Source organism: Aythya marila (assembly GCF_965140915.1).
Source record: "Aythya marila genome assembly, chromosome: 6".
Lineage (NCBI taxonomy): Eukaryota > Metazoa > Chordata > Aves > Anseriformes > Anatidae > Aythya > Aythya marila.
This window is the reverse complement of record NC_139047.1, coordinates 25,025,858-25,046,968: the sequence shown is the minus strand read 5'-3', so window position 1 is coordinate 25,046,968 and position 21,111 is coordinate 25,025,858. Positions and strand designations below refer to the sequence as shown.

At 45.2% G+C, this 21,111-nt stretch overlaps 1 protein-coding gene across 6 annotated transcripts in view; it reads right to left on the bottom strand.

Annotated features, from left to right (window-relative positions):
* Positions 1-1,808: 1,808 nt before the first annotated feature.
* The window catches only part of SEMA5B (semaphorin 5B), a 261,113-nt gene continuing 241,810 nt past the window's right edge, over positions 1,809-21,111 (bottom strand). For 5 of the 6 annotated variants that reach the window (XM_082763900.1, XM_082763904.1, XM_082763901.1 and 2 more), the window contains one exon: positions 1,809-7,936. In XM_082763900.1, the coding sequence (XP_082620026.1) occupies positions 7,781-7,936 (156 nt within the window). In that variant the 3' untranslated portion in view covers positions 1,809-7,780. Of the gene's footprint in view, positions 7,937-8,400; positions 8,471-21,111 lie in introns of all 6 variants that reach the window. The other variant, XM_082763905.1, reaches the window with a different exon arrangement.

Below are 21,111 nucleotides of genomic sequence, written 5' to 3'. Positions count from 1 at the left end.
GGTGTGCAGGGGACACCACAGCCGCTGCTGGCGCCTCAGGGCCCCAGCGAGCTGCAGCTTTGGTGGTTTTTAGAGGCCTGAGATATGGCAGTGGTGGATGGACGTGGCCTTCAAAACCTGGTTCTGCCCATTTCCAACAATTTAAGGAATTTATTGTCTGTCCTCCCCTCACAGGTGGGGGTGGCAGTGGTGGCGTTGGGATTTTTGCTTTCGCGAGCAGATCTGGGCCGTGCTGGAAGCTGCCTCGCCCTTGACTACTCTGCAACTCAGCTTGCTGAGCAGAAAGAGCAGAGCCAAGCCCATGCGCGTGCAGCTTTATGAACGAACCAACCAAAACACATCGAAACGCATTACAGCTGTTAGCAGAACAACATTTTTAATGACTCGCCGAAGCTTTTAGTAATTGAGCCGCGTGTTTGAGAGCACGCGGTCTGTCAGATACATACTGGAGAGGAGAAAAACCCAGCTGAGACGCCCTGGGAGCCGCTTCTTTTGCAGGAGGGAGTTTGGAGACCGGCAAAGCCAGGCATGAAGCCCGGCAGTGGGCTGAGGCCCTGTGGGCAGAAGCTGGGGACGGCCAGAACAGCAGCAGGGGCTGCTGCGAGCTGAACCCTGGTGTGGCCAGGAGCAGCCCCGCTGCAGGGCTCGGCGCAGGGTCGGTGGGGAACCTGGGGGATAACCCAGTGTCCCCCGGCCCCTACACACAGCCGGGAATTACAAAGGGAGAAAAGCAGTGCTGCTGGGCGGGGGGTGGTGAAGGTGAGAGAACAAAACGCACCGGGGCTGCGAGCGAAGCTGTTATGTTAATGAATCAAATTAGCACCTAGGAAAAAAATGTTGTGGTAGGCAGATTTTAAGGAAATTGGAAATGGGCTCCGACGTGACGCGTTGCTCTAATTGTGCGCAGAGGTGTCTTGCTGCAAAACAAACCCATTCCAAAGTGGTCTCTCCATGTTATTCTGCAAACTAACTGAAAAAAATCAATCTTATTCACAGCAAGTTTGTTTTTACTGATCCTGTGCCTCTCAATTACTTTTTAATGGCCTGCATTGAAAAGAAATTCCTGTGTGCACACTTGAGATCATGAAAACACCCAAATGATAGCTTATGATTTAGTAGGATTAAAGTATTATGTATGCAGGTGTAGCACGTTTCAGGTTATTAGTAATCCAATCTATTTTTTATGACATTATGGTGTAATTTTCTGTATAAAACTTCAATATAAGTCTCGAGCTGTATCGGAACATAAACTAAAATGTTCCTGACTCTGTCACTTCCCATGGTCTTTACTTTGATTAACAAGCGCAACAAGAGCCATAACGCTCCTCAGCGCGAGGCTGCCACCATCCTTCAATCACAGCGCGCCCCTCTGCCGGTCACAGCTTTCACAGCGTGATGTGAGGACGAGGAGAGGCCGCGGTCCCGTGGCACCAGCCCGCACCCAGCCACCCGCAGCCCCTCGCCTGCCGTGCTGTGTCCCCGCAGCCCACCTGCCCCCGCTCCGGGGCAGGGCAGCGCCTCGTCCTGCGGCACCGTGCTGGGACTCGGCACCCCGCGTTGCAGAGAGATGTGGGCTCGCCTCGCCAGGCACCTTGTGCGGCAATAGGAGCTTTGAGATGCACCGACAGCTGGCTGTGGGGCTGCAGTAAGCCTCGTGTTGGAGGGGAGCTGGCTTGGGTAACTGCATTTAGCATCTCCCGTGACACAATTTGGTGGCTTCTTGGTCTTCAGTCGTGACAAACACAACCCGGACCTGCACTGCCAATGCCCCGCCGGGACGGAGGGGAAATAACTCACAAGCCTGCAGGTTGTTCTGTTTTATTTCTGAATTATTCTTTACATTGTACAATATATAAAAATACAGAGTACCCCAAAAAAATTCACAGTGTCTAAAGGCAGTGATTACAGTCTAGGTCACCTTTATACTAAAGTACCATCGAGTTCAATTGCATAGGAAGGGTGATGTGCCTTCACAACAGAGTCCAGCCACACGCTCCAGGTTTTGCTGTTTTGGGACAAGCCTTCCCACAGCGGCTTCCCCTACACCCGAGGCCCAGCACCACCTCATCACGCTCCCACCCCGACCGCGAGCTCAGCCCCATCCCTTCGGGGCCACCCGCGCCGCGTCCTCCCTAAATCCTCCCCCCGTGGGAGCTCTCCCCGTTCACCGCGGCGCTTTCAGGGCCCCGCGCGCTCGGATGTTATCTGAGGGGCTGAGTGCGGGTGTAAAGCGCGCTGCGGTGCAGCTGGCTGGCTTCCAGTGTTTGACGTGTTGGTACCGAAAGCGTTTCGCTGCAGTTGCTGATGGCCCGGCCACGCTGACCTCTGCCTGACTCCGCGGCACCCGCTCATGCTTTGCGCTGTCAGGTTTGTTTAAAAATGGCTCACGGGTGGGAATGCCAGAAAGCCAAACACCGCGCTCCTATCACGGACCCATCGCCAATAGCAGGGGTGAATTTGCAGCTGAGGCTGGAGGCAGAACAGGAAAAAAAAAATGGCCCAAAGAAGGAATTTTGGGGCAGAACGGCTGAGGCTGAATAACCCCCAAGGACCTCCATGCTCAGAGGGTGTTTTTTTAATTATTAATTTTAATTTTAGTTTTCTTTTGTCCAATTTGAAGGCTCTGGCAATCAGTCAGCATCAAAACCTGTGGGCTTGCTCACCTACCCCAAACCTGCTCTTGAAGCCTTCTCAAGTTTTCTCCCAACAGGCTTAAAGGGAAGACTCCCCTGTATGAATCTGGTCCTTGCTCTGAATGGCATTAAGAAGACCCGTTGAGGAAAAAAAAGCACCAAACCCAGCTTCCTGGTGCTTCTCTGCTGTGCCAGATGGCTCCAAGGGGCGCCGTGCCGTGAGCACAGCCAGCTCACGGGAGCAACGGGGTGAGGAACGGCTGCGGAGCCATGGCCAGCAGCGCTGGAAGCACTGGGTTCCTGCCTCTGCACGCCGTGTCTTTTTTGGACCCCTCAGAAAACCCAAAGCCATTGGTTTTGAGGGTTTTCTCAACCATAAGCTCTGCACTGAAACCTCCTTGTGTCACTATAAGGCAAGGCTTGTAATGCTGATCAATAACTCAGAAAGTAATTGCTAACTTCTTTAACGTGGAAGATGACATTTTTTCCAGTTCCAGTAGGTTATGTGTTTTACTCTAATGGTACAATATTTGTTACTCCTACTTGCTATTTTAATTTTCTTTGCACAATTACTCCCTACTCATAATTACAAAAACAACAGAGTGATACACATGAGAGATCCAGGAGGCTTATTCAGAAAATATAAGCAGTAGCAAGAATCTTTCACTTAGGCATTCTGAACCAGAATGATTTAGGGGAGAATCAGCACTTCTAACTAGAAAAATCAATTTTCTTTTCAATTAAAAAATTATATCTCATTTACCTCAAAAGCGTATCTTGTTAAACCTAACGGAAAGGACAGTAGATTTTTATGTATTTTTTTCCTTCGGTTTGTCCCTGTGGAATTGGAATACCAGCACTGCCTTTCTTAGTCTAAGTTCCCTCTGCAGGCGTTTTGCTATATATATATATATACTATATATATATATAGTGTGTATATATTATAAATATATACTGTATCTATCCACCGATAGATGTATACACTATTACAAAAAAAGAGCAAGTTGTTACACAAACTTTACATTTATATTTTATATATATATATATATAAAACTCTCCCCACACTACATTTGGTACAAAGAATAAATCAATCTTGGCGGACAGCAATTTCCTCTCCAGGTGGGCTCAACATCAGATTAACACTGGAGGCGTCAAATTGTCTGCATCAGACGTGGACTCCGCTCCTACTCTCTGCTGATTTCAGAGAAAGCTCTCTCTTTTCTGAAAGTAAGGCATTAGGGACAGTGGTGTAACACACTGCACATTCTTCTCCTATGGTAGCTGCACAGCTCGTGTATTTAAGAGCAGCCAGGGCTCACATGCTCAAAACTCAATCGCAGCTCTAGGGCAGCAGCATCTCCTGTGCTGGTTTGTCTCCGAGCGAGCTGCACGAGTTATTTCTGGTGGGTGAGGGCTGCCTGGGCTGGTGAAGCCCGATCGTGACCACACACGATATGGCCTGGATAACAGCGGGATGCACACCCCTTCTGCAGGGAGGAACACGGCCACTTGCACGGAGAAGGGAAAAGGAACGGCCCCGTTAAAGATATTTCAGCGAAACATTTGGCCATAAGATTTCCATCGTGTTTCTCTCACTGTATACCTGATGCCTGGCCCAAGGGTTTGCACAGAGGCAGTGTCTCCAGAGCAACTCTGTGACTGCCCAGGGTCCCCCTTCTCTTTCTTAGAAGTGGAAGAAAAAAGCTACTTTTACAGCAAGCTGAGTCCTCTGGGAAGCAATGCTTCTGATCTAAATGCATTTCCAGTGCACTTCAAACTGGACTTAGGAACAGGAAATCTTAGCAAGTTCAGCACCCAGGAGCAATTCAATCTGCTAGAGACATTACAGACCTGATGATCAGACTGCTGCATTACCTGGACTGCAGGAACATCGCTGAGCACGGTGCCGTTAACCTGCCGTGCATTAGAGGCTCATAAAAATGCAGCCCTCATATCCCATTAACACTGTCCTTAAGGAACTGCGCTCTCGCAAACATTAATTGAGTAATAAGTGCTCTGATTTCTCTCTTTCTCACTCTCTCCTGAATTCTACTTTCTGCTCGAATGGAGTCGACAGACCCTCACTGTGATTGCCAATTACATGACAAGGGCTGCATCCATTTGGATGGCTGGTAAGAAGGAATGTCTTGATGAGACTATAACCACATGCACCACCCTAAAGCATCTGCCCTCCAATAGCCTACGGAACAGCCACCTTCCGAGCACAATGGCAGTAATGACCCATCTTGGTGAGCTGAGCATTTAAATAACTTCAGCTGCTACATTGCACTTTCTTTGGAAAAAAGTATCAGTTTAAATCATGTTATTCTGCGAGGCCGAAAATGGAAAAATGTTTAAGGAGCAAAGAAAAAAAGGGGGTGAAATTAGAAAATGAAAAAAAAAAAAAAAAAAGAGCAAGATTTGACCTGCTCACATCCCCCAAACTCCAGCTGCAATCCTGCCACGCGCATGGTGACTGCAGAATCACAGAATCATCTAGGTTGGTGCAAGGCACTGGCTGAGAGGGCAGCTTGGAGGTGGCTTTAGCTTTATGATAGTACAGCTAGCATGATCTCAGGAGCCCATGTTTTCTTCTGACTCCCCTAAATTAAAGCTGGGAAATCCCAGCCTGCTGGTCTACGTAATCACGTTCAACCCCTCGGCTACGTGCTTGTTAGGATGGCTTCAAGTCAGGATTCCCAGTGTTTCGGGGGGCATCAGGCAATCCAGCAAGACTGGGATGAATTCTTCATGGAACAAAGGCATTGCTCCTCAAATTTTTTTTTTTTTTTTTTTTTTTTTTCCAGAGCCCACCTGCAGGAGCTGGAGGCTGCTTTTGGTGCTGGGGTACTGTGCTGGCCAGTCTGCTTCCCTGCTGCCACTCTTGCCTCGACACTCTTGCCCAGTCACTGAAGACAAAGCTTCAAGGCTGCATCAGCTTCAAATCTGACTGTGCTGCTTTAAGGGCACCTCTGTCTTTCTTTGTTCCCTCTCTTCCACCTGGTGAAACCAGAGCAGAAGCAGGATGAGCTGCTAAATTAGAAGAACAGCTGCTGGAAATGACGGGCACCACTGAGCCTAAGGCATCCTTGTGGCAGTACTAATGACCCCACTTTATTACCAATATCCCTACAGCCTTCAATCACTGCACACTGAAGTCGAAGAAAGTAATTTAAAAATGGAAGGCTACTTTATTTTTGCCTTCTGGTCACACAACCGTAACAAAGGCTTACAAAGCCACGTTGTCTTTTCCTCGCAGGAAAAGCAATATACTTGTCACGAGCAACACAGCCTTTCCTCATTCCCTACCGGCTCCCTACGTGGAAGAGCTGAGCACGTGGCCCAGGCCGGCCCTCCAAACAAGCAACTGCACAGGAACAGCACTGAGACACTACCGAAGTGCTGGCTTATGGCAAAACCTGAAATAAAGCAAAGACAGAGAACGGCTGGGAGCACGGCCGAGCCGATGGCCAGGCGGGGGCATGGCGATCGGTCGGGTAAGATGCAGACAACAAATCCAAGCTCGGGACCACGTGGAGCTCATGCGTGTTTCAGGGCGTACTTTTATCTCATGCTCGGTATTGCGACATTCTAAAATCCTTAGCATCAGGAGTTCATTATAAATATTTAGAAACACTGAATGATAACAGTGGTGGACTTGTTCACGTTGCTAACACATTTGATGTAATTGTACATTAAGCACCAGCAATAAGTTTCCTTTTTGCCAAACAATTATGTCAGACAAACATCTGGCTGCAGACAACACGGCTTCTGCATCAAACTAATACAGTTCTTATAGACACAGTCACACACATACACAAAATTACATTTCAAGGCTGGATATACTGTTTAATAATGCTACCGCCCCAATTTACTTCAATAGCTGCAGCAGCATTTACTCGTTGGGTTGGTTTTGTTCAGAAAAATTAAGGAAATATTGGCAAACAATGCACATTACTCAGCTGTGTTACTATTTCATAGAGTACTGACTGGAAGACGCTATAAGAATGTGCAGCAGACTTTCTGGGTCACATCAGACTATGGAAACATTCCTTACAAAAATACCCTCCTCCTGCAAAGTCGGAATTATTCGCTCTTTGAAAGTAAATGAACTAAAAACCAACAACAAAACAAGAGTAAAAATTAGCCCAAAGCATGGTGATTTCCCACAAGAAGAGCGTGGCCTCTAAAGTTGTCTTTCCTGGCAGACACAATCAGGATCAAAGCTAGAACAAAAAGAGTTAACACTGTCTCAGAAACAACATAAAAGAAAGAAAGAAAAAAAGCCCATGGCTCTTGTGCGGCAATCATCACATATTTTTTTCCAGTGATATAAACATCTTTGTTTGTTAGGCACTCTAAGTTCATGTCTCCGATGTTATTCCAACATTTACTTTTCTCAGTGTCTCACTGCCTGTATAATTTCCTTTTAATTAAGACTGGAAACATTCTGGAAAGCTTCTTTGGGTAATGCACGTTGTTTGTGTGTTGTTTCTCATCAGCTGAATTGCATATTACCAAAGAAGGCTGCAGAGATTATTTCCTGTAGTATGAAAAGATTCTGTTGAACATACAGGGAACAATGCCCTAGGAAGTTACTTTTTTTTTTTTTCATAATCATAAAAAAATCAAAAATAAAAAAGGAAAAGGGAAAGAAAACGTTCTTCAAGTTGTTGGCACGATGGAGTCCCGCTTGGCCTGTTCCATGAGCCGCGTGTCTTCCAGTGCACCATTGCTACCCTGTCTCAGGAAGGATGCTCCTCACCGGACAGACACCCCTGCCCCAGGAGGCCACCACCTCTTGCACTGCCGCGGGGCGGCCATTGAGCACGGCACACAGCCAGCTCCTCGGCATCGTCGGCCTTGGACAGCAACGCCGACCTTCCAGCCATGAACAGTCGCAGTAGTAAGAGCCATCTCCAACCAAATAGCCGCAAAAGCTCTGCGTAACGGTCCATATGTATTTTTGTCCTTGTAGGGAGATGTGCTGTTTACAAGAAATACAATTAACCAAATGGGAAAAAAAAAAAAAAAAAAAGACCCTACTGTACAATATTTACAGAGGCTGGGCCAGTATTTGGTCCACAAAATCAATTAAAAAAAAATTCATATAGGAAGTGATCCTGTCCTGTAGGCTCTGTCCATCATCAGCTGTTGGTAAAGGTCCTTCCAGGGGAGGCCTCAGGCCTGTAGTCATATTTATTCAGTGTACTGGGATAGTAGGTCGTCGTGTACACGTTGGTTTGCTGCAACGGGTAGAAGTTGGTCCTGTCATCTGGTATCAGATTGTTCTTGTTAAGTGTCTGTAAAAGAGAAGAGGCAATGACAGGCATGGCAGAGGTCACACACGACATCATTACTCGTTTCTACCTGCAGACACCTCCCTCTCAGCTGCCTTCTCCAGCAGGGTCCCCGCTGCAGCCACCACCGCCTTCCCTCCGGCTGGGAGAGTGAGCCGGTACTTGGTGCTAGCTCGGGGGCCAGTCTGCGGGGACCACAGCTCCTGCCAGGTCTCCTCACGGGGACCTGTGCTCAGCTACTGCTAGGGCCAGAAGCCAGAGCCTTCTCCAGAGACCCGGAGTCTCCTGGCAGATGGCGTGTCTGAACGTCAATGTCGCACAAAGCCATGCTGGGCCTACACAGAGCTGTTAATGGTAGCGCTCGATCTAATCCCTTCCAAAACGCTGGTGGTACAGCCTGCGGCTCCCTCGCAAAGCAGTTGCCAAAAGGCAGCTTTTTCTCTTTGGAAGAGCAGGTGTGCATTTACCTGATCTCCATCTCCATTGGTAGATATCCAGGTTTGGACCCCCCGATATTAAGTGTGTCACTTCTGTAAGCTACAGTATAAGTAACAAATCATGGTCACTTTTGGAAAAAACTAAAATAACTTAAAAAAATTTAACAACCACGTAACAATTGTTGTCAACAGCAACATAAAAATGAGAACCACAAATGCCCCTTTTACCATAAAAAATTAAAAATGGGGCTTTTCTCCCTCCCCTCTTCCCCCCTTCTTCATTTTTTTGCACAAATTACTATTACTTTTCCCACCAGCAACCAGAGGTCCCCCTCCCCCAGATTAAAAACCATTCCTATGCCAGCTGTTACCTACGCACAAGGATAAAATTATGTTTTGGAAGATGCAATAATTTTACAAAGTTTTCTTTTTCATCTTTATAGTCATCTGGTTTCTACAAATTTGGGTGGGGAACATTTCTAATAGCTTTTTTTTTTTTTCTTCAACTAACCCCTGGCTTCAATTTCTTATACGCGTCTCCGGCCTACAACGCTCCTCCGTGCACCTTTAACGTTTGTCATGCTGTATGGTAGGGAACTCACTCCTTGGATCTGAGGGTCAACACAAGGTTTGTTTGCTACAGCATCCTCGTGATCAGGGCACAGCACATTTAAGGAGGGGTTGAGCGTCTCCCCGGTCTGGAGCAGAGAGATGGAGAAGTCTCATGAGGCCTGGGCCTAATGGCTGTTCTGCCGCCTCCTGGTGCTTCTGCAGAAACCACTTCACCTCAGCGCCATTGAGGCAAAGGGCTCTCACCCAACCCAGCTCAGGGCAACATGAGAATTAATTAATTAACTAATGCTCAAACCCAAGAAACACCCAGCCCCGTGAGCTTTACTCCTTTTGGTAGCTCACAGAATGGCTTCCCACAGCCTCAAGCACATCACACAGGGTGACGGCCAACCCGTCTGACTCCAGCCACCTAAACTTCAGGCATCAGGGCTCCGTCAGCAAGAGGGGGAGAGGCCTCCCTCCTGCGTGAGGGCACTTGTAGAAAAAAATTGCCTTTTTGGGGAGCCCCTATCCCCATGTCGTGGTGGCAGGGGGTGATCAGCCCTCAGCAGGTGCCTGGCTGTTGGCGGGCTGCAGTTAGGGGAGCCCGGGGCAGGGCCATGACCACTTCAGTGACCAGAGCTACCACAAGGCTCCAAGACAAGGCCACAGGCAATACATTTATGTCCCAATTTCTATGTAATTGAATAACTTTACTGCATGGGGAGGGGGAGAGGAGGAGGAAGAAAAGAAGATACTTTCTTCTAGTCCAAAAGCAGACTCATGGCTACAGCTACCCTAGTAGCTGTGCCTCCTGGTTTCATAAAGATGTTAGGAGGAGAGGCTTTCCTGTGGCAAAATACCCTGGAAAAGAAATCTCCCAATTGCTGAATTACTCTTTTATTTGGAACTGGGCATTATGTGAAACACTTTGTACATGAAAACAGGAGGAGACCCAGCCTCCTCCTGGTCTGACTTAGATCTTTCCCTGCCTGGACTCTCTAAAATGAGTTCACAGCACATCGCTTGTAGGAGCTGAAGAGAGAATTTGTACAGGCATGCTCAAAATGACAAATAATTCCAAGGAACGAGAATTTGTACCCTTCAATAAGAAAGGAAGAAGAGAAATGTCATGCTTTGCTCACAGTCACCCGAAGAAATATTAAAATGGTGCAGGCAACAGTCTGCTGCTTTGTGCTGGAGGCTGGCAAACAAGGAAGTCAGGTTCAGTTCTCCGCTGCTTTCTATGCTTCCTTGGGAAATTCAATTAACTTCTCTGTGCTTCAGTGTCTCCTGACCCAGCTTGATAAAAATGATTGAGATCGCCGCTAAAAACGCACTTTGCCAGGTACTGTCACTGAGTATTTGGGGAACTGCTCTCCGGCAAACAAACACAGGTGTTCATCCCTGCTGTATGCAGCAAATGCAATTTCCTATCAGTATCTCTAGCTCAGGATGCCCACTACAGGCAGCATAACCCCATGGCCATGGGCTGCCCCAGCAGGAGGAATAGGCTGATCCCCACTGCTGCGCTCCCCAAGTGCTCCTGATGGCAGCCCAGCATCCTGAACGTGTCTGTGTCACCTTTCAGCACAGTTCAGATTCAAGGCATGCCAGGAGTACAGCCTCTGAAATTTGGTGGCATTGAAATCCTGACCTGCATTGGCTCAGGACCATCTTGATCTGAGGGCAAAACCCTCAGGACTCTACGTTTTTCAATTGGAAAAATCTGTATGAGTTTCAACAAGTCCCCCCAGTGTTTAAAACCAGCCCCTGACAGAAGACTTAGCATTTAATTAACACAAATCACATAATTTTTTTCTCGTCTTACTTTCATATAACATTTAATTAGGAAAAAAACCCACAACTGTTCCTTTGCTCTTTTTGTTGTTTTGATGGAGGGCTTATATCTTAGGGAAATACCTTATGAAAATGGTTTAACGGAATTTATAATGCAATTAGCCGCAAGGAATTTATCTCTGGAAAAACTGCGAAGGCAGTACAGTCCTAAATCAGCATGATCAATGCGGACTGCCTTCACGTTTCCCCACACAAACTTATTGTCTGTCTCATTTTAATAAATAGGTGATTAGGTTCCTTGGCACTAGAAATTGCTTGATATTTTGAAGACGGGAAATTAGGCAGCCATGAATTTTAGTGATGTACACACACACACTGAGGCATGCTCTGTGTGAGAAGAGACGTGCAGATCCATCTCCCTGGGTGGGCTCCCGTGCCATCTCACTGAGAGCTTTAACCCTTGCTCTTGTCTGGCTCCTCTTCACTGTGACTGTGCAGAGAAGGCCACCGACTTTCCCTTTGGATGATATTCCCCCAATGCTATATGGGTTACACCATCAAGGTCAGAGCCCCCCGGCAACCCGAGTTATTGTGGGGATGAAAACAGCCTGCAGCACCCACGGGTGTTCCCACTGATACTTGTCAGTCCCGATGGGACAGGCCAAGAGCCATCACCACCTCCCACTAGCCAACCTGAAAAACAAACCCAGAACCAACCTTTGCTCTCAACCCAACTCCTACGAGGTCTTCTTCTCCTCAGCCACTTTCGAGCCAAGTCCCCAGTATCACAGAGACCAAGAAGTGGCTCCTGAAGGCAGTGCCCAGTAAATCCTCTGAGAAGGGACGATACTGTGTCGCTTTTGTAGGGATTTATCTACGGTTGCTAAAACTAAGATGACTAAAGCATTGCAGCGAGCACTGGAGCTCAGCTGTCCTCAGCTGAGGTTTCAGAGAAGGAAGAGAGACTTGCCTTTGCTGCCTGGGCCCTTCTGCCACACCATCCTGCACCCTCCAGGGCAATGTTTCAGTCTGAGCACCCACCAGACCCTACTGATGGCATTTTTCCCAATGCTCATCCTGTATTTTCCACTTCTTGCTGTCTGCTTTTCCCCCCATAACGAGCACTAATGCCTCCCCTTGCCAGCAGCTCCAACCTCTTGGTACTAGCTGCTGAGCACGCAGGATCAAAAAAGACAAAAAGCCCGACTGACTTCTGCTGAAACACCACTTGGTGCAGAATCTCTGTGCCATGCGTAGCTGTATTTTAAACACTGATGGAAATGGAGTTCAGGCTCTCTTTTCAGTTCCATCCTCCCTTGAGAAGAAAGAAGCTTCTGGTAGTTGTGCAAACAAAATATTCCCCATGCAAAATTGAGACCATAACCCGAGCTACTGTCAAAACTCGTGTGATGTGGTTAGAAAAAAGTGCTCCATTCAGAGAATAACTGGAAACTCAACATGCATCAATCACATATTTTTACTTGCTTTCTTCCTTTCTGTATGAGCCATGCCATCCTAGCATATTTGATATCATTCATATTTTTCTGGTCTATTCACTGCTAACCTCAATTCAGGATCTTTAAGCAGAAGGTACGCCACCAGCATGTACTAACAGCTCCATGTGGATCACTCAGAAGCAGGAACAACTTCAACTTCTCTCTTTAAAAGACACTTTATTATGTTGCATTGGCATATGACTAACAGAGAATAAAAAATTCTCTGACCTGGGAACTCTGCTTTGTTGAACGGGGATGTTTTCAGATGAACTAAGATGGATGTGGCTTAAGAGGATGCAAAACAGCAGCAGCTTTCTACATTACGTGTGATCTGTCAGCTAATCAAAAGGTCTGGTCTTACTGCCAGCAAATTACACGCTTATGCCAAGCACAACAGAATATCGAGTATTTACAGAAATACGTATACAATTAGTTATCACTCTTGCTATTATATTAGCAATTAGAACTGAAACAATCCGAGGGGAAAGTTTACTGATATCCCCTCGCGTGTTAGTCTTTCCCTGGAACTCATACAGGAGGCAAAATACCGACATACACGCACAGGCTGTTTCTCCCAAGGTAAAGACAAGCATCAGATGTCTTTATTGGGTCATATGCATACATTTAATTTAGCTCAGCTTTTACCATTGATATTTTTAGCCTAAGTCATCATTCAGATTTTCCATTTGTTGCTTTTCCTCCAGCAAAGTCCTGCCGCTACTCCCCCAAATTCTGCCTCTGCTCCAAATCATGAAGTCATACTCCACTGACCTACTTGCTTACATTCTCCCAGATGTATCAAAACATCTTCATGTGGAACAGTATGGGACTCTCAGTGCTACTCCCATCCTACAGCTGCATGTACAAGCTGTATAAACATTTCTTACACACATAAACAGATCAAATGTTTCAATTTTCAATAAACCATCATGAAAATTTCAAAACTTGACTTAGAAAAGGGATGTAGATCTCTCCACCCCCAATTGAAAGGAATCCCCTGTCATTTTCAACAAGCTGAAGTGAAAAGGATGCTTCAAAAAGCCTATGATACACACACAGCCGCTATCAAAATAAGGGCCACAAAGTAAACACAGTTCCCACAGGGTGACAGGCAATGACGCGATCTCCTCAGTCCTATCCAGCAGACCTCAGTATTCTCATGGTGCTCCAGGTCTTGTTTTCTGTTTCGGGGTGTTGTGGGTGAAACATCAGTGAGTTTCCCAAGAGTTTTGTAGGTTAATCTTCACCAACTACACAGCACATCTGTCCCTGCAAAGTCAGTGGAGCAACAATTTCCTCCAGCTCAATGGTTCCCCAACTGTCTTTCACCAAGTGTTATTCAGTTCTTCCCCTTCCCAACCATGACACTTTCCTCTTTGAAAAGGTAAAAAGAAAGAAAAAGTTTGGTCACCTTCCTGGTCAGCTTCAAACCACCCCATCTAGCTTTTAGTCGGAAGTTTCCATCTGGCAAGTGTGTTTGTAATGTTGAACACCCCGGTGTACTACAGAGAGAAAAACCTCCCCTTTTCCTTCCTCACCAGGTGAGCACAGGAACAGAAGAAGAAAGGGTCATAACTCCCACCACTAACCCTGGTCATCTGCGGTGGACAGAGACCAAGGTCTGAAATAAAGGTCTGGGTACCAAACAGCACCTTTGTAGTCAGGCCGTTCTGCTTGGCAATACACAAACCGAGCCCATGTGCATCCTGCATTCTGCATCTGCAGAAATCGGGGACAGAATTCCCACCGAAGTCATTTGCACAATTAGAAGCGAAGTAGCGTTTCCAACTTCCCTTGGAACGGCATGCAGCACACATCCTGTAGCAACAGTCGGATGGCCAACACTCTCCCCCATCCCCCCGGAAAACGGACACTTCAGGGAATTGTGCAATGATGTAATGCATCCGAGATCCAACATTCAGTTTCTTTTGTGTTTCTTTTAAAGTCATTTGTTTCTCGCAGTGAAATCAGATTGAGCAAAATGCCTTTTCGATACAGATCAGCTGTTTTATGGAGCTAGCCGTGCCTTCTTGTTAAAGGAAGTTACTTTTTGTGTTCTAGGAACATTAGCCAAATGAATTAGGGTTGGAGAAATAAATTAATATTAAGAAACATTTTCCACAGCTTGTACATCTCTGGAAGCACGAAGACAGAGATCTCAGAATTATAATTAACCAGTAAATTTGGAAATAATTAGCATAATAATTACATTTCAACAAAATAAACCATATAACTAAAAGAGTCTGTTTTGGCAAAATTTAACACCAGGAAAATAAATGACATCTGGCCCACCCACATGCTCCCTTTCTTCTGATCAACCGGATGCCACAACACTGCTGTGCCTCTCAAGCTATGCATTACAAACAGCGCTGGAAAGACAAAGCTGCCAGAAAGACCTTATGAGACCCATGTATTTGCTGCAAGCTACAAGTGCCTTATAAGTCTTTAGTAATTCTTCCTTCTGATCTTCCTTAAAAATTTGCTTAGTGCCTTACGCTAAACAAACTGTCTTACCTGATGCTTTTACAAAATCTCTTGAGCTCTGCCTAAGCTGAAGTCAAAGGTAGCATTGGCCAAGGTTTATTCATTGAGTTTTTCCAATGAATTCAATAAGGCTATTTGCAGGATTTACAGTAGTAAATCTGTGCGGTGTAGATGTACAGATGAGGAACCTATTTTCTGTAAAAGAAGGTATTTTCTCTTGAAAAGAGATATAAAAAAATCCCACTGAGACACTAAACTTATGATTGCATGTTCTTTGGGATGGAAGCTTACCATATTTTTAGACTGGAAATTCTTTGTTCACTGTTATTGGTAAATAAATTAAACAGCCCCCAAATGACGGCAGCATCTGTGGATGTGCTCAGGTTGACAATGGAACTAACATTCAATTATAAGAAAATGAATAGCTACAGTTTTCTATAGCTGTTTGAAAATAGCTATTTTATCCTCATTCTTGGGAGGGAGTGCGGTTATATTACTGCTGTTTTAAACTTTTTAAAACCTTCAGAGCTGGCAACATAAAGGACCATTGTCAGAAAGATGCTTTGGCACATCTCTGGCTTTAAGCACATGAGTAAGATGACAAAACAAACTGCATGTAATAATCAGGCAAACTGAAGCGCATCCCTGCTTGGAGCTAGATCCACATTTTTTTTTCTGAATGGGGAACCGAAGTCCAAAGAGTCGATGGAAGTCTTCCCACTGGCAAGTGCAGGTGTCTGGTGTAAAGCGTGTTATTTATCCCTGGCTTGCCAGTAATTTGGTGGTGGTGACACCCATGACGTGGCACCCAGACACAAAAGAGGAATTCAGGGCTGCCCTGCGCTGCTTGCCAATATAGCTGGTGCACCGGGTATAGCAGACATGATCTCAGCTGTGTGGGACGGTGTAATCTGTCTCCTTGCTGTCCTGCTGTGCCTTGGTGCCTGTTCCTCCCCCTTCCTGGGTCCCTGACACACAACAGCATCACTACAGAGGCTTAGCACTTGAGCTACACACCTGCCCTTGGGCATGCTATGGGACTCTAACTCACCACAGGTATGATCAAAGCCTTCTAAGTTTAACAGTTCACACCTACAGCAACTGGGCTTCAGCTGATGGCAACTAGCAAGGCGATGGTGGCCAGCTGCAGGTCTGTCCGGGGCAGGCAGCTGGCACTGGAGCAAGCAGCCCTGAGCTTTCAGATGGCCTCCGAGCCACTTCTGGTGGTAAATTACAAACATAACTCATGCAGAGCTGTGCCAGCCCACAGGGCTACATTTAGCCTGAGAATTGCAAAGGTGTAACTGCAGTGGTGAAAAGAAAAGGAAAAAAAAAAAAAGACGTAGTAAAAATAGAAATAAAAGTAAAAACTGGGCCTAATTTGCCATCTGCTAACTCTGTTCCGTCCCTTATAGTCTTACTGCTTTCCAAGTGTCTCCCACCCTCTAAATAGCTGCTTTTTGATTATTTTCCTCACGATTGCTTTGTTTTCTCCCCATGCAGCAGCTTACCTTGTTATTTCCTCTCTACACTTACAAACTCTCCAGGTCATTTTCCATTATTTCTATACCAAAGGCTGTTTTTTTGACACACCTCCCAGTTTAATATCTTCTGCTAGTTTAATTAACACACTGATTGTACCCTCTCCAAGCTCGTTAATGAAGATATTAAATAAAGCCAAACCTTGCATTTCTGCTTGCAGTGCCCTGAACAGCTCCTCCCCATAGCCCCATATGTTCCCATTAACAGTTGCCCGATGTTTACAGTCCATTAGCCAGGTTTCAGTCTCTGCAGCAGCCTTCCTGTCCAAGCCAATTTGTACTTACATGTCACAAGATTATTTCAGACACCAACACCACACTCTTTTCTTTAAGTGTATGGACCAGTGAAGCTACATTTTTAACCAGCTGAGAATCTGCCCTTATGCAGCTCAGTCTAGTGCTTTCCTTTCATCCACTAAGGCTGAAACTCTGTGCAAAAAGTGATCATGTTTGATTTCTTCCTCCTTAGCATTACGGTCCAGACTCAGCTGTCAGTTCCACCCAAGCACCTTTCATTTCATCAGAGTATGTAAGATGTTGCCTCTCCAACATTAATTCGGGTTTCAGATATTAACACTGACACAGATTTGTTTCAATGAGTTCCCATCGCTGTAACTGAAAGCACAGTTGAGTCAATCCCATTTGTTTCTCCTGGTTTCACTCTCTGGTATGGTCCTGACTCTGCCAAATTTTAAAGACCATCCGGGGTTTAACACCTCATTGATATGCTTTGTTGAATAGGGAATGTCACGGCATACTTTATTGATTGTGCATGTATGCTTACAGATATTTTCTCTTAACCCCCAATCCAAGTGGTGTTTCCCACACAGTTACTGGAGCTACTTGTGTGACTTTAGTGCATTGGACTTGGGTAGCTTAACAGTGACTCAATTAGCTGGGAGGAAATTGGCCTGCTTTCTCATGAACGCTTTTGTGTTACCTTTGCATTTCATGGCAATGAGGGTTTGCCCAAGATCCAATATCCAAGATATTTATAAAGGTAATTGGAGTTGTTCATTAGCTGGTTCTCACAGACTCTGGGATACGGTCCATCTAGATTCCTTCATCCGTAGATTTTCAGTTCTTTCCTTTATTCACATGCTTTGTGCCAAATCTCAGGACAACATTAGAGCTGACTTAATGAGGATTCCTCCTGACTACGGGGGAACGCAGGCAGAGCTGCGCCTGCTCACCCTACGCCAAACCTGTTGTGCATATATAAATGATGCTCTGGGGGAAGGTGGCAATGGCTGTACTGCTGCTGCAGCCGGTGCTGTGGCAGCAACCAGACATCCTGAGCAGCCCCGATGATGCTCTCAGTTGCTTTTTAGGACAGGGCTGTCATGGTTCAGGAAAAAAAAAAGCTCGGGAATTTCAGCAGCACTCCCTCAGAGTTGCCACACAAGATCTGGACATCGAGATCTGGTTCTGAAAACCGACACAGCTATTTTGTATGTATGCAGCTCCATTTCTGTACAATTCTACTTAAGAATCCATTATTTGCTAGTGGAACTATTCCAGGTGAATAGTGAGGCAGCTCTCCTCCAAGTGTACCACTAAGTTTATATTTTCATTTATTTACTGTTTGTCCAATATTTTCCTCTGCCTTTACTTTAGCTCACTGCCTCCATGGCTCCCTTTAAGCTCTTCTCTAAATACATAATTAATTCTTCCTGCATATCTCGGAAGCACTGAGGATTTCCCAGTTTGACTGTTGTGCATACCGGTGCCAGACAGAGCTTTGTGGAGACAAGGAGAGAAGAACCACTTTAAGCACCTGGAACAAGGGAGAACCATTAATTTTTAGCAAATGGGACTAGGGTATATTTGAAATATTCCTATTCTGGCCAGTAGAGGGAAGTCATGTAAGTACACAGCCATCACTGCAGTGTGGTTTTGCTATTCCCATTCCTGCACTTCATTTAATTCTCCTTCCAGCATAGGTGGGTGGGTGGGGGAAATACAAATCAACCCCTGAGAAATTAGGAAAGGTAAGAATTGCAAGAAAAAAAAATAGTAGTATCCATTAGTAGATCAATTAGTGTAGCTGGAAAAATTGGATGAACTTTTGAACACGCCTGTCCAGATCTGAAATTGAAGCTCATATGCTCAAAAAGCTGCCAGCTTTTTCCAGCTGCTCCTTGATCTAATAAATAAATAAATAAATAAATAAATAAATAAATAAAACTTGTCTACCTAAAAACCTGTCTTGTTTGTGTCCACAGACCATCACAGCTGCAGTAACACAACCCCAAAGAAAGGCGGTACCAGCATCTGTGATGACTAGCCTCGGCTGTAGATCCACCCACGATGTGGATTCCCACCTCCAGGTCAGTAACAGCAGCCCTACAAAGTAATAAAGGGTTTTCATCAAGAGTGGATGGAGGGGCAAACAATTTCCTTTGGGGGATCATTGTCAGCAGCTGCTTAGCATCCCAAAGAGCGCAAAAGCAAGGGAACGTTCAGACTTGAACTGGCAGTTTCCTCTGTTCCTAAATAATGCATATACACGAGGGTGAGAGCTGTGACATGCACACAGCAGCCTGCTGAGCCTCTGCTGCCATGGCGTGAGGACACCTCCAAGAGATGCACATCACTGCACAGGCACAATCATCCCAGGACAGCCACACCTCCGGGCATGCTTGACTGCTCAATTTCACTCAACCCAATGACATAAAGAGGAGAAAAGGCAGATAGATAAAATAGATTTTGACTGAGATGCACCACTTAATCCTTTTTTCCCCATCAGTAAGCTCTCTTGCTTTCCCTTCCTAGCAGGCATTATGCAAATTGAGAGTCCCCTGAAGTGATATTTGCAAGTGTAGGATCATACAAGAAAGGGCAGAATGCTCCTTTGCCAATACAACCCCCTGCCCCTACTATTCTTTTTCAAATAATACTATACTCATGGTAAGTACTAAAAATATGTACTCTACCATTCAAGCACTTAATGTTCTTAAATGCCACTTTGTTCAGGGGAAATGGTCTTTGTAAAACATGAAATTCACTGGGAACAAAATTTATGTTTCAATCTGATTTACTCTATTTATATATATATCTGTATTTATTTTTTTCCAGCTGATTACATCAGTTAAATCTCCCTCTCAAATGCCATCCAGCTAAAGCAAGTACTTAAGGGAGGCTGTTGATAACTTATTGACTATGTTGGGTATCATCAGCTGTTGGCTTATGTCTGAACTTTACAGTCACTTACTGGGGCTTGAATGATACATGGCGATACACAGGATCACTGGGAAAAGAAAAATCTTATACTGCAGTGCTATTAGTGTATGTGCTGCAATCGCTACAAATGAATGGGTTAGCCAATTTTAGTTGAAGTAGTAACAGACCAAATTAAACAACAGGACACTGAAGCCCCAAGTCTTTCCATGGCAGAGAGAAACAAACATCCTCAGAGACAAAGGTTGACTTAGACAAACATTCCTCCGTGGCACTTGACGACACTTAAAGCTCATTTAAACGTGAACCACTTGCTGTCTCCCTGCTATGAGATAGGTGTGATTTTCAGTGGCAGTGAAAATGACCATCTCCAAGAAACAGACATTTAAAATCCAAAGAGAGATCCACTTTCCTATGCCCTGAGCTTTATTTCATATTGCAGTGTTGGAAGCCATGCCAAACACTTGTCCTGTTGTTTTATTCAGAAGGCTTCTTCTTCCAAAGACAGAATGGGTTTCTGTTTCATAACCTTCCACATTGATATTTTATTGTCATGAATTATTTGGGATCAGTAAAGTGTGGATCACAACGTCTGGAGCCCTCCACAGGGGGTGTCTGCTCTGCACTCTCATTTGATTCTCAACAGCATTGTTCTCACTTCATTTAAAAATATTCATTCTATCTTCTAGTTTATATCGAGTCCTGGGTGACCTAGTGAATATTTCCCCATTTTCTGGTAGCTGGCTTTATATTTGTTGTATAATTTGGGGCAACTACAGGATTTACAGTCCTACTCAATTTCATTTGCATTGTTCTGGTGTCCTTGTAGAAACCTGAGGTACTCAGTGAAACATCCAATATTTAGTTTCCATTTTTCATTGTCATATCCTGCTATCTCACTCAGTTTTCACCTCGCCTTCCCCCACATACATTTGCTCATTGACATAAATTACTATTTTGCTTGAGTACAACTTACGTGTTTGGCCCTTCGCTTCTACGAGAGCAGCAGTGATGCCTAGAACAGATGCAATGCTTTAAGTGCTTCCCTAGCTTTTTGGAGGCGTCAGTACAAAACGAGTTTGACTGCATGAGTCATGGCTAAAGCTGTTTAAGGAAGGAAGGATAAAGGGAGGTCTGTCCAGCACAATCGAGAAGAAAATCTGCAGAATCATCATCATAACCATCCTGCAAACTTACATTTCTCAGTAATCACATCTGGCTTGATACAAAGGCCATTGTATTTTGGATTTGGACCAATGTGCAGATGCCTTTGCCTGTCCACATCCCGTGTAGAGTAAAAAGTTGGCTCTCTTTATTGGCAGAGGATATAGCAATAGGAAGAAGTTCAGTCCAAACCTTTTCTTCATGTGTGGCTGTTCCTAGAGCTCCTAATTCACAAGGGCTCAACCTTGACCCTACATCCTCCTGCTTCTACTGCAGGATCATCTGGATTTCCATCCGCATGATGCTAACAAGCAACACACATGAGTAAGATGCTGACTGGCTGAAGCAAGATGTCACAGAAGAGGATCTTCTCTCTGCTTTGATAGCCAGATATTAACTAATCGGTGTGGCAGTACTGGAAAGGTTGTAGATGGTTCTTTAACGCATCATGCCAAAATGTGAAGTGTGGATAATTTTTATTTCATTATGCTCTTGTTCTGCACAGACTTCAATATTGTCAGAGT